This window comes from Herpailurus yagouaroundi, unplaced genomic scaffold (genome assembly GCF_014898765.1).
Source record: "Herpailurus yagouaroundi ecotype Mexico unplaced genomic scaffold, PumYag 165, whole genome shotgun sequence".
Classification (NCBI taxonomy): domain Eukaryota; kingdom Metazoa; phylum Chordata; class Mammalia; order Carnivora; family Felidae; genus Herpailurus; species Herpailurus yagouaroundi.
The window spans coordinates 31,031,840-31,046,306 of record NW_024412406.1 but is presented as its reverse complement, the minus strand read 5'-3'; the positions used below and the strand labels follow the sequence as shown (position 1 = coordinate 31,046,306).

The 14,467-nt window shown below is 35.3% G+C and overlaps 1 protein-coding gene across 3 annotated transcripts in view; it reads left to right on the top strand.

Annotated features, from left to right (window-relative positions):
- The window catches only part of SNTG1 (syntrophin gamma 1), a 916,326-nt gene extending 905,389 nt beyond the window's left edge, over nucleotides 1-10,937 (top strand). For all 3 annotated transcript variants that reach the window (XM_040487820.1, XM_040487818.1, XM_040487819.1), the window contains one exon: nucleotides 9,408-10,937. In XM_040487820.1, the coding sequence (XP_040343754.1) occupies nucleotides 9,408-9,566 (159 nt within the window). In that variant the 3' untranslated portion in view covers nucleotides 9,567-10,937. The remainder of the gene's footprint in view (nucleotides 1-9,407) is intronic.
- The last annotated feature ends 3,530 nt before the right edge of the window (nucleotides 10,938-14,467 follow it).

Genomic DNA, 14,467 nt, shown 5'->3' with positions numbered 1-14,467 from the left:
CTGCATCCATCCACGTTGGTTGTGCTTCAGACTGTAAAAGAAACAAAAGCACCAGGAAATAAATCAGGGAGAAAACATTGAAGTCAGTTATGTGTGTGTGTATATAATTGACATACCCATTGCTTTATCTGAAAGGTTATTTAAAACTGTTGATTGAGGGGCGCCTGGGTGGCGCAGTCGGTTAAGCATCCGACTTCAACCAGGTCACGATCTCACGGTCCGTGAGTTCGAGCCCCGCGTCGGGCTCTGGGCTGATGGCTCAGAGCCTGGAGCCTGTTTCCGATTCTGTGTCTCCCTCTCTCTCTGCCCCTCGCCCGTTCATGCTCTGTCTCTCTCTGTCCCCAAAATAAATAAACGTTGAAAAAAAAAATTAAAAAAAAAAATAAAACTGTTGATTGAATTAGGAAAAGAAATATGGGATGAAGGATGTATGTGGGCAGCATATGCTTCTACCTATAAAAGAGCTTCTAAACTGGTAATCACTGAGGATGCTGAACCATTTTTATTTCTAAGAAATTGTCTTCTTTGTACATAATTTATTTTTCAAGTCTTCTATTTTCTTTTATGAGCTATTGAATTTTCTTTTCTCATGTGTTAGGAATGCAAAACATTTTTAACTTGGAAAGCGATAAGTTTAAATTGACATCTTTAAGGTAAAACAAATATATTAACCGCCTCTAAAATAAGTAACTGTCAAGGGGAATATGTCTATGGTGTGATCTTTTTTTTTCCTTTTTGCCGAAAGTCACCATTTACCTATAGAAGAAATGTAACAACATTTTTATTTTAATGATGTAAATGTAAACATTTTGAAAATCAAAATTTAAAAAAATAATAACACACTTGAAAGCATTTTCCAAGGAGTAACCTAGAGTATAACAATCAGGTACAATGTTATCTTCTCATAATAAAGAAACAAATAGTGCTAAAAATTACAGTAATCATGAAATCTTTGAAAATGAGAAAAACAGAATTTTGAATTGAAAAATTAGTTATTTGATTTTGAAAACAGGTACTGTAGAATTGTTCATAATATATGCATATTTTATTTATAGCCTTTTACATTTGCATTAGGATCAACTGTTTAAATTGTCCCATTTGAGTTTCTTAAGGGCATCTCTCATGTCTTTTTCAAATTTATGGTCCCAGGTATCAAGACATTGGCTGGCATATTATCATTTACTAAATAACTTAGTATTAGAGAAATGGTATAAATGTGGCATTAATGTATATCAGTGGTTTTTTTTATTCACTTAGAGGAATGATGCAAGATATTATTAAACAAGATTTTATATTACATCAGGATCCTAGGAGTACTTAAGACTTTGAAAGTAAGCATATTAGTATAGATTGGGAATTAAATGAGTTTTTATTTTTATTCACCAAACCTTGTAATAGAAGTCAAGAGACCAAGATAAACAATAAGTCAATAGCCCACACCACATGAATTTTACAAATCAGTGTACCTTACGGCATCTTATACAATCAAGTGCCAAAGTGGGTTGATCTTCCAGAATGGCAAAATAAGTTCTTCTAAAATGGCACTTCTCTGGAAAAGCAGTGTTTTAAAAAAAAAAAAAAAGTCAAAATTATCAGAATTAACTTTTTCAGCCTTTGAAATTAAACACGTTTGCAATAACTGTAGATTTATTACAGACATGCTCACGCTCTGTCTCTCTCTGTCTTTCAATAATAAATGAACATTAAAAACTTTGAAAAAATAAGTGACATAAGGAGGCGGTGCTTGTGGCATGTAGGGTGCATATTGGCAGTATAGGCTCATTACAATTCACCTTTGCTTCCTCTGTTGGGTCATTTCTTTTGGTGGAAGATATTTTTCTTGCATGTCTGTCTTCTTCCATTTAAATTTTTTTAAGTTTACTTATTTATTTTGAGAGAGGTAGAGTGCAAGAGGAAGAGGGACAGAGAGAGAGAGACAGAGAGAGAGAGTCCTCAAGCAGGCTCCGCACTGTCAGCACAGAGCCCAACGCAGGGTTCCATCTCAGGTGAGATCGCGAACTGGTGAAAGCATGAGTTGGAGGCTTAAGCGACTGAGCCACCCAGGAACCCTTGTCTTTTTCAATTTTGACTGATCGAATTTCTCCACCTCAGCCATATTGAGTTTGTCAGACACTGTTGCAGAGGAAGCAGAGGAAGGCGTACAGAAAGTGGAGTTAATAATAATTTTTATTTCACATAGTTTAAAAAACACCTATGACAAACATGGATTAAAACTTTGTTATTCTTTTTTATGAAGTTATAAAGTCAGTAACATGGCTTTTTAAAAAAAAAATTGAGGTATAATTGACAGGGAACATTTCAGATGTATAACAGAATTATTTGATATTTGAATACGCTGTGAAATGATCACCACAAAGTCTGGGTAACATCCATCACCATACATAGTTACAGTTTTTTGTCTTTGGATGTGAACTTCTAGGATTTACTCCGTTAGCAACTTTCAAATATGCAGCACCGTGTTATTGACTCTATAGTCGCATACTGTGTATACAACCCCACGACTTATTTTTTGTATACCTGGAAGCTTGTAACGTTTGATGCTTTTCCCCCATTTCACCCACCCCCTAATCCCTACCTCTGACAACCACCAATCTGGTCACTATATCTATAAGTTTATTTATTATTATTATTCCACATATATGTCAAATCATCTCTTTCTTTGTTGGACTTATTTCAGTTAGCATAGTGCCTTCAAGATCCATTGATGTTGTCACCAATGGCAGGAATTCATTCCTTTTCATGACTGGATAATATTCTTGTGTGTGTGTGTGTGTGTGTGTCTCACATTTCTTTATTTTCCATTAATGGATATTTAGGTTGTTTCCATATTTTGGCTTTGTAAATTATGCGGCAATGAATATGGAGGTGCATGTATCTTTTTGAATTAGTGGTTTTGCTTTCTTTGCTTATATACCCAAAGTGGAAATGCTGAATCATATGGAAGTTCTATTTTTTTTAATGTTTATTTATTTTTGAGAGAGACAGAGACAGAACATGAGTGGGGAAGGGGCAGAGAGAGAGGGAGACACAGAATCAGAAGGAGGCTCCAGGCTCCGAGCTGTCAGCACAGAACCTTACTGGGGCTTGAACCCACAAACTGTGAGATCACAACCTGAGTTGAAGTCGGATGCTTAACTGACTGAGTCACCCAGGCACCCCTGGAAGTTCGTTTTTACTTTATGAGGACACTTCATAGTGTTCTCCATAGTGTCTGCACCAATTTACATTCCCACCAACAGGGTACAAGTGTTCCCTTTTCTCCACTTCCTCACCAAGTCTTGTTATTTCTTGTCTTTCTGGTAATAGCCATTTAACAGGTGTGAGGTGATATCTCACTGTGGCTTTGATTTTCATTTCCCTGAGAATGAGTGCTGAGCACCTTTCCAAGTACCTGTTGGCCATCTGGATGTCTTCTTTGGGAAATATCTACTCAGATTTGTCCATTTTAAGAATCAGATTATCAGGGCGCTTAGGTAGCCTGACTTCAGCTCAGGTCATGATCTCACAGTTCGTACATCTGAGCCCCACGTCGGGCTCTGTGCTGACAGCTCAGAGCCTGGAGCCTGCTTCAGATTCTGTGTCTCTCTCTCTTTCTAACCCTCCCCCACTCATGTGTGTGTCCTCTCTCTCTCTTTTTCACTGTCAAAAATAAATAAACATTTAAAAAATTACAAATCAGATCATCATTTTGCTCTTGGGTTGTATGAATTATTTATATTTGGGGGATATTTATCGAGTCAGATTTTTACAACTATGACTTCATATTCAATAGTTTGCCTTCTTCTTTTGCTGTATAGAAGCTTTTTATTTTGATGTAGTCCCACTTATTTATTTTTGCTTTGTTGCTTTGTTTTTGGTGTTGGATTCCAAAAGAAAAAAATCATTGCCAAGACCAATGCCAGGGGGCTTACCATCTGTTTTCTTTGAAAATTTTATGGTTTCAGTTATTACATTAAAGTCTTTAATCTATTTTGAGTCAATTTTTGTGTATAGTGTGAGATAGTGGGCCAGTTTTATTCTTTTATATGTGACTGTCCAGTTTTCCCAACACCATTTATTGAAGAAATTGTCCTTTCCTCATTGTATATTCTTGGCTCTTTTGTTTTAAATGAGTTAGACAATACGCATGAGTTTAGTTTTGGAATCTCGATTCTATTCCACTGATGTGATGTATCTGTCTTTATGACAATGCCGTATCATCTTGATTCTATAGCTTCGTAATACAGTTTGAAATCAGAGTGTGATGCTGTCAGCTTTGCTCGTTCTCAAGTTTGCTAGGCTATTCAGAGTCTTCTGTGGTTCTATACAGATTTGGGGATTGTCTGTTCTATTTCTGTGAAAAATACTAGCGGAATTTTGATAAGGATTACATTGAATCTATAGATTGCTTTGGGTAGCATGGACATTTTAACAGTATTAATTCTTCTAATCCATAACCACAGAATATCTTGACATTTATTTGTGTCTTCAATTTCTTTCTATCACTGTCTTTTGGTGTCTAATGTACAGCTTACTTACTTCACTGGTTACATTTATTCCTTGGTATTTATTATTTTGATGCAATTATAAGTGAGTTTATTTTCTTAATTTCTCTTTCTGATAGTTTATTATTAGTGTATAGGAATGTAATAGATTCCTGTATATTGATTTTATACCTTGCTATTTTACTGAATTTGCGTATTAGTGCTAATGTTTTTTAGTAGTGTCTTTGGGATTTTCTTTTATAATATCCTGTTATCTGCAAATATATATATATCTGTAGATATTTAAGACCATACGGTCCAATATGGTGTTTAAGGATGATGTTTCCTTTTGATTTTCTGTCTGGATGATCTATATATTGATGTAAGTGAGGTATTAATCCCCCAACTTTATTCTATTACTATTTCACCCTGTAGATCTTTTAATATTTGCTTTATATAGGTGCTTCCTAATTTATTAAATGTTAGAAAAACATAATTGATTTTGCCTATCGATTCATTTCTCTGCTCATTTAAGAAAGAAAAATGGACTTCTCTAAAAGATTATTATCTATACTTAATTATTTTTTTGTACTCAATCACTTATGAACTGATTGCTATGAGTCTTTTGCATCCATTTCTCCATATAAACTTCTTTTTTTTTTTTTATTTTAAAAAAACAATTTTTTTTCAACGTTTATTTATTTTTGGGACAGAGAGAGACAGAGCATGAACGGGGGAGGGGCAGAGAGAGAGGGAGACACAGAATCGGAAACAGGCTCCAGGCTCTGAGCCATCAGCCCAGAGCCCGACGCGGGGCTCGAACTCGCGGACCGCGAGATCGTGACCTGGCTGAAGTCGGACACTTAACCGACTGTGCCACCCAGGCGCCCCTCTCCATATGAACTTCTTTGTCAAGGATCAAAATGATCTTCATGTTGCTAAATCCAATAGTCAATTTCCAATTCTCATTTTCCAGACTTTGTGTCTTGTCTCTCTCTCTTCCCGACAATGACTGTTTTTTATTTTCTTTTCTGTTTCTTCCCTACTTTCCTATATTTTATACTGCAGGATTCCCCAGATTAGTCCCTAATCCTTCTCTCTACATACCCTCCAAGCCTTGCCCTTCTCACTCAGATCACTGCTTTATCCTTTATCTCATCTTTGTTCTGACACATCCTAATTTTTATAACCTACCTTGATTTTTCTACACTAATATATACATATATATAACATATATATTATATATATTATATTTATGTTATATATATTATATGTTATATATATGTTATATATGTGTCATATGTTATACATATATATGTTATATATAATATCCATATTATATATAATATATGTTATATATGTTATATATGTTGTATATATGTTGTATATATGTTATATATATGTTACATACTTACCCTTTTAATCCTATATGCTCTCAAATATAACATGTCCGAAACCAAACTTGATCTTTCATGCAAACCCTGCTTTTTTTCATAATTTCTCCATTTTACTAAATAACAACTCTCTCCTTTCAGTTGCTCAATCAAATATTTTGGAATCAACCTTGACTCAAGTTTACTTTCAAATCCTGCTCCTTTCCTTATTGAAAACTTTATAACTTCTTTCCTTTTTTTCAATCTTCTTCCCAAGAGCTTATTCTCAACAGTGTAGTCAGAATTATAATTTTAAGACTTATGTCAATTCTTATCACTTCTCTGCTCAGAAATTTCCCATGGTTTTTTTTTCCATGTCACTCGGAGTAAAACTCATGAAGAGTTCATATGGACTGCAAATTCTGACCTGTGTTATTTCTCTGACTTCATTTCCTAGATTTTTTTTTTAGACATTCCCTTAGTTCTGATTTTGCACACATGGCAATGGAGATTCTCTTATCTTGCAGCCCCTCCCTCACACACTCTTGCTGTCTTCTCTGCTTCCTTTTCTTTTTTTAAAAGTTTCTCTTTCCTTCTTAGTTATTTTTTGAGGGAGAGAGAGGGCACAAGTGAGTGAGGGGCAGAGAGAGAGGGAGAGAGACAGAATCCCAAGAGGGCCATATAGGGAGGGAAAGAGAGGAAGAGAGAGAGAGAGAGAAGCGGGACTCACCCATGGCGGGGCTCGAGCTCACCGGATACAGAGCTTGAACCCACAACCTGCGAGATCATGACCTGAGCCGGACAGAGTCTGATGCTTAACTGACTGAGCCACCCAGGCGTCCCTCTGTTTTATTGTCTTGACTTTACTTACAATTATTTCAGCAATATTATATTTAATTGATTTATAGTCTTGTATCTTCTGTCTTGCCACTAGAATTAAGTCCCTTCAGGACTTGGTTTGTCTGTTTTGCTCACTATTTTTTATCTTTCCACCAAGAAAAAGACTAAATGCCTATAAAGCACTCAATAAATATTCACTGAATGAATGAATGAATGAATGAACGATTAAAATTTGAAGACAACTTATGTTTAGTGAGATTTATGGCGTTCAGAAGAGCTTTATCGTAAATAATCATAATAAATTTGATGTAAAAATAATAAATAATTTGATGGATGTCATTGTGGTTGCTCAGCAGGTAGATGGACAGATGTGTAGGTCTAGGAGTCATATTAGAAATGAGTAAATATATATATATATTTATATATTATATAAGTATATATATACACATACATATATATCTGTATATACACATACATACATATCTGTATATATACATACATATATATCTGTATATATATATGTATATATACAATATAATATATATATCTGTATATATATGTATGTATACATGAGAGTTAAAGCCCCAAGAACAGATATAGTTGCCAAAAGTGACCATGGAAACAGGAGAAAGATGAGTTGACATTGGAATCTAGAATCAAAATTGAGCGCATGTCTGCCTCCTGCTTTCTCTTCTTACCTATCACTTCCCGCCTACCACTCACGCTCCTGAAAAAAAGGTGTAAAAACTTCAAAGTGCCAATCTACATCAAATAATTGGCATATAATTTACAAGGTATGAATAATTGGAATGAGTAATCTTTCTAAAAATTCCTGTATGATTAGATATTTATTTCTGACAATCAAGACATTATCTCCAAGTCACTAAAGATGTGGTAGAATTATTTTTGAGAAAACATTGTTATATTTTTGCCCACTTGCAATATTCAGATGTTTTCACCTTTACCAAGAGTGAATTGCATGTTTTTTTTCTGGTTTTATTTTTGTAACAGTACATGGGCACATGCAGATTTTCCAAAACTTTACCACACCTTTCATGTCTGGTGGACTTAATCTGGGTTGATATCAAACATATTCAAAGTCTCCGGGTGACATAAACTGGCGGCACAAAGAGCGAAGGGATGAACAGGCGACTTTGACGCAGAGTTAAGGCAAGCAGAAAGCTGCTCGTGGGCAAATACACGTCATGTTGCCAATGAAGTGGGTTGTTAAAAAGAAAGCTTCTGAAATAATTTATGATGGGGTGACTGAAAGCATTTTTCGGTTAAAGCCTTTAAGGAAATGAGAATAACTAAATCAGATCTTTGCTGTTTTCCAGAATCAGCTAACATTTGCCATAGGAAGCTGTGAAATACAATACGAAAGCTTTGAAGGGAAGTACTGAGGCAGCGTAGCTGTTTTATCTATATCGTACAGAACTATGAGTGAATTTGTGTTGCGCTCTTAGTGTGTTTCTGCTGCATGACCTGAGAAAATATTCCTAAGATGAATTATTTTATTTCAATAGTTTCCTGGTGGATGGCAGATATTACACTCTGTCCCAACTGAATAGACACGTTGTGTTGTTTCTCATCGTATATTACGAATTGCAAACACGATTAATGTGCATATCCGTTGTAATTCTGCATCCTTTATTACAAATGTGTAACGATAAAGCAACAACTTTGTCAGAAGTTTCGTGTGGTGTATTACCCTCTAGCGAATCCTCTTTGTGATCATTTTGTCATACAGATTCCATTCAGCACACGTATGTGTCTCCTCTCTATCCTCTTGAAATTAAGACATTTCTATGGGACGATTGATGGTTTTCCATAAAAAATATTTGCGACGTCAGCTTTTAAAATCTATCCTGAGTATCACCTCCTGATTTTACAGCCAGTCTGACACCATTCGTGTTTGAAAAACAAAAAGGAAAAAAACCAAAACGCCTTGTTTCTTTCTTTTTTTTTTTTTTTTTTTTTTTTTTTTTTTTTTTGCAACGTGGGATACAAATTTCCTTAAAGATCTCAATGGGAAATACTTTTAAAAACTTCAAACTATTATTGGGCCTTGGTTGAGTTTTGTTTTGTTTTTTTTAAACAGTCAGATACAACAGATTTAAATAATCAAATACAACAGTTAAAATTAGATACATTTAAAATTAATGCATGTATTTTATTTTGGAACGGCACCATTTGGCTCCTGGTGCCGTAAATATTGATATACCCTTGCTTTCAGCATTTCGTATTCAGTGTCTTATGACAAATTGTAACTTATTCTAGAGAATAATGAAGAATATTTTTTAAATATTTTAATCCAAATGTATCATTGGAAATGTGTATAAAGAGGTGAAAAATACTTTTTAAGCCACTCCCATGTTTCTCTTGTACTTTATCGAGAATAAGATTTTATTCTGGCCAAATATACCTCTCTGCAGCATTTACCAATACCGAAGTGACTTTCATAGATAATAAGAATGCTTAGTATTTCTAGCCTCGGACTGCCATGTTTTGAAGTAAATCTTCAATACATATGAAGTTTACATATTGAATAAAAAGGCCTACGGTTTATATGCATCGGATATAATTAACTGGTTCCAATTGGTTTTATCAAGCTTCAAAAAATGACTATTATCTAGTTGTCTAGTTATTATCAAGTGTTTTCAAGACACTGATTTGTATTTGATCTGAAGCTTTTCTCGTTCCTTTGCAGGAGCTGGAATTTTCAAATCTGTTCGCTGTTCTCCACTGCATTCATTCGTTCTTTGCTGCCAAAGTAGCTTGTTTGGACCCTCTCTTTTTAGGCAATCAGGCTGCAGCTTCCGCTGCTCCCAGCTCTGCTACAACAAGCAAAGCCAAGTACACAACCTGACACACGGGGCTTCCTTTTGCCATGTACCATGACTGTACAAACCGAATAAACATCCTCATCATTTTAGACGCTGGAGAAGCAATGGTGTCACCAGGTCGACAGTGAATTCGATTTGAAATTTCCGCAGAAAACAAGAAGGTCCTAAGGGATCCCAAAAGCATTTCTGTTTTGGAAGGCATTTGTGAATAATCTTAAAAGAACCTAACAGTTCGTTCTCACTCAGTTTATTTGTACCAGTATTTCATCAAAAGTGAAGACAAAAAAATGAATGATTCAAAGTATGTACATAATATAAAAAAATTGTAAGCTACCTATAAATAAAAATACCACTTAAATGGTTATTTCTGTATTTTAGATTATTTTGTATGACAGATACCTGTCGGGCCAGATCATGAACTAATGCCCTATCATTGAATTACAAGTAATATAAAGGAGGCAGACCATATGGCAGCAAAGGAAAAAAAGCATGCAAAATTTCATCAAGGAAGAAAGCACTTTAATTTGCTGGTGTAGAGTTTTCTGTGTATTCTCATCCCGCAACACGACACTGGCACTGCAATTTTGTTTATCTTGTTGTCAAATATTCTTAAGAATTTCAAAAGAATAAATTCATTGATTCCATGAGAGTCACAATGTAAAATGTATTATTTTTCCTTAAATCACTGAAACCAACGTTTTATTGCTGCTAGTGTCAACCAAATATGCCAAAAGATGTTCATTTAATGACGAATGAAGAAAACATTCGTGAACCTCTTGCCCTTTCCTTCGTTTAAGGAGATTTTCACTTACATAATGGGATTTGGTATCGCATTAAAGTTTCATAAATTTTCAGTGACCCCAAAACTTTTGTAGAGAAAGCCATAGCGACATATGTGGCATGTGAAACAATTCTTTGTAATCCTAATTCTAGTTATTTACGGACTAAAATGATCATAGGGTATAGTCTCCAAGTTTTACTTATGTTAGGGAAATGACATTTTCCCATTTTAGTAATATTTTATGAGAAAATAAGGTGAGATATGAAAATAAGGTGAAATATGAAAATAAAATGTTAAATTTCTAACTTACCATGTCATAAAAATGATTATATAAGGCCAAACTAAGTGGGTTATTTTAGGTATCTTGTGTTAGTAAATGTAAAGGGGATGGAAATCTGAAAACATCAGAGGTATGTGCACATGACAGATCCCAGGCGTTACATGACCATTTGTTTAATGTCGAGAATCTTCTCCTTTACTACAGCTGTACTGAGATCTGCTTTTAAACAACCGTCTATTAAAAAAAGAAAGATTACTTGTATGTTAACATGCATGTCCCCAACTAAATCAAACACTGGATATTTCCTTGTGAAGATGATGAAATACCCAATAAGTTGGTTTGATTGTCTTTTTTTTTCTTTTTCAATATTTTTTTAATGTTTATTTTTGAGAGGCACAGAGAGACAGAGCATGGGTGGGGGGAGGGCAGAGGGAGAGGAAGACACAGAATCCGAAGCAGGCTCCAGGCTCTGAGCTGTCAGCCCGGAGCCCGACGCGGGGCTTGAACCTGTGAACCGCAAGATCGTGACCTGAGCCGAAGTCGGTTGCCCAACTGACGGAGCCACCCAGGCACCTCTGGTTTTCTTTTCTTAAATAGGACAAAAAATTTACGAAAGAAAGGATCAAAATTGTTTGCAAAAAGGACACATGATCGTTATACTGACAAATTTATCAAACTATTTCCATAATCATCCTAAATTATTAATTCACTTTGTGTCTGGTTAATTCTTAAGCACATTGAGATTGAAAAGAAAAAAGCCAGGGCTCATAATTGTAACTGGCAAGAGTTAAGTTGCATCTAGGACGCCTTATTGAAAGAACTGTGGCAAATAGGACACCACGTGGTTTTTACATGGTTTCTTTTGACCATGAAATGAATATATACTCAAAATGGGGAGAACACTGTGAAATTACTGCTCACTATCTATTGACCGAACGGGACAGTCATTCTAAAGCCAGGAGCCCGCCAAAAGCAGGCTTCAGGAAGGCCCCGGAGCCTGGGGAGGAAGCGCAGAGAGACGCCTGCCCCTTAGGGGGGGTAGCAGTACGAGCTGGTTCCTTGCAGAATCTCTGCTGTGAGTTAGACGCGTATCTCAGAGCTCCCCACATTGGGGCAGCGTGGATGTGTCCACAGGGAGATCATCCGGTCTGTGGAGAGTAGGAAGTGGGCTCAGCCACCAGGAAAAGAAAAAAAAGGAAGTCGATTTAAACCCTTACATAAGTGCAATGTAATCATTTTTAAAAGCAATGTCAGGTTTATAAAAGCTCCGATTTAAATATACAAAAGACAATTGAATGAAATATCCTTTTTGTTGTATAATAAAAAATCTTCTAGCCTGTGCTTAGGTGTATGAAGGAAACGGTGCACAATGAGATATGTATGGGTATATATCTCCTTGTATAACACACACACACACACACGCACACATATGTGTATATGTATATAATAAAATGCTACCCACAAATTATATTAGATGAATATATTTCAAATATATATATTTAATACACTTTAAATTTACACTGTAAATTGTAGCTTGAATTAAAATTTATGATAATACGATATTGTGTTTATTTTTGATACCACTGATTAAAAAAGAAAAAAACAAACCTAACAGGCCTAAATTGCTGCGTAACATTAGTGGAGCACCTACCTATTAGAAAAATATTACTCTGATGTTCATCAGTTACCAAATAGTATTTAACACTTTCCTTTACAGTGGAATGATTAGCCACTGTGGTTTGTTATAACTGGAACTATTTGAATGAGAAAGACTAAAAAATGAACAAAATACTCAGATAAATCTCTATTTCTCATGTAATGTAGGTTTAGGTGCATGAGATTTACTCATCAAATCCTCGTTTGTACTAGAGCACATTTTAATAGCAGAATGCTTCATTATGTGTTAACCCCTCCAGTGCCTTGGGATATGTGTGTGTGTGTGTGTGTGTGTGTGCGTGTGTGTGCGTGTATACACATTATACATGTGTGTGTACATATGTATGTGCATGTATGTATGTATATATGTATACATACATATATATACACATTAAAGGGTTCATTATACTGTACATAGTGCAAGCTCAAAGAGAATATTATATTATAGGTACTTAGGCCAGAGAAGGGAGTTCAGATATCATTTGAAATATTTGCTAACTACTATAATAATGTATTTTGCCTGATAAAGAATAACAATTCATTTAAGCTGAAGTATATTAAAGCAGGGGCATTTTAATTTGTTATACCGCAGCAAATATTTATTTCAAATATACTTTAAGATAGAATGTGTAACGTGTACCCCAACATTTACCATCTAACACTATTTTAAAGGGAGAATAAGCAGCTAATCATTCTTGCCCATTTTTCAGGCAGGTACCAGCTTAGAGCCTTAAAGTCTGTGATCACAAAACTGTCATTAGGCAAGAAGAAAAGTAATTACTTGAAAGTAAATGTCAAGTTCATATGAACCATAAAAGCAGAGAAATTTTCCTTTGGGTGCATTGGTTTATAGATCGACGTTTCCCTCATTTACAATGACAAAGCTTATTCATAAACTTTGTTTACATGGAATGCTGGGTTTGAGAGAGCTTGATTTATTATTGTGGAAAAGTAATAATCCTAACAATGATTTAGAATTACTGCTAGAAATCAGCAGGTGGAGAAGCTTTAAAAGCACAAGGACGATCTTGTGCTTAATTTTTAAGGTAAGTGTACACGTTCTGATATTAATAACAAACATTTTGCTACTCTTAATAGTGCTGTACTCATGAGCTCTTAAGGAATTGCTTTATTCATACCTCTAAAACTCTTGTTTATGATTTATTCTTATTCCTTAATACTTCAAAGTCATAATTCACTTATTTGCACATTTGAAGTTGCTTTTGAAGATAAATAAAATGTTATAAATGTTATATATTTTATACATATCAAAAATGCAATGACAATACCAGAAATATGAAATGTAAATATATTTATTTCATTTTTAATTGTTTCGGTGGATGTTTGTAAAATGTAAATTAATATCTGTGACAAATGACTTGTCACTTCGTTCTTTAAGTTCATTAATGTACTACTAACAAAACTGTACCTTTTCTAATGAAGCATACTGGAAAATAAAAACAAATACTTTTTACTACATTTGTATTTTCACTTCTTGGGTTTGATCTGTAAATTTCACGTGTATTTAGAGCATGATTCTGGGGACTTAACTGAAATGGACTGGGACAAATATGAGCTAACAGCCTGGGGCACAGACCTCTTGGGGCATGATCTGTTCTGGTTCATCAATATTTACCAACATTGCATGTCTGACCTCCAAAGGCTCTAAAGGTTGAAGAAAGATGCTATCTGCCAAATTACTTAAACAGCCACAATTACAACTTTTGAAAACATGAGAACTTTGATATTTACACAGTGGTCCATTGAGAGCAGAGTCTACACTGAGAGCACTGGTCTGACAGGGCGTCATCGTCTGGCCATTTGTAACCAGAGCAGCTCATCTCATATGTCATACGAGACCACAATGGTCTTTCGGGTAACTATAGTGTGGTAAGAGAGACTAATTACAAGAATCACTTTGAGACAATTCTGATATCTAATGTTTATTTATTTTTGAGAGAGACAGAGACAGAATGCAAGTGGGTTGGGGCAGAGAGAGAGGGAGGCACAGAATCCGAAGCAGGCTCCAGGCTCTGAGCTGTCAGAACAGAGCCCGACGCGGGGCTCGAACTGACAGCTGTGAGATTGTGACCTGAGCCGAACTCCAACGCTCAACCGACTGAGCCACCCAGGCGCCCCAAGACAATTCTGATATCTATATTATTCTAGCTGTTAAATGAACATCTCTCTCATTTTTGATACTCTCT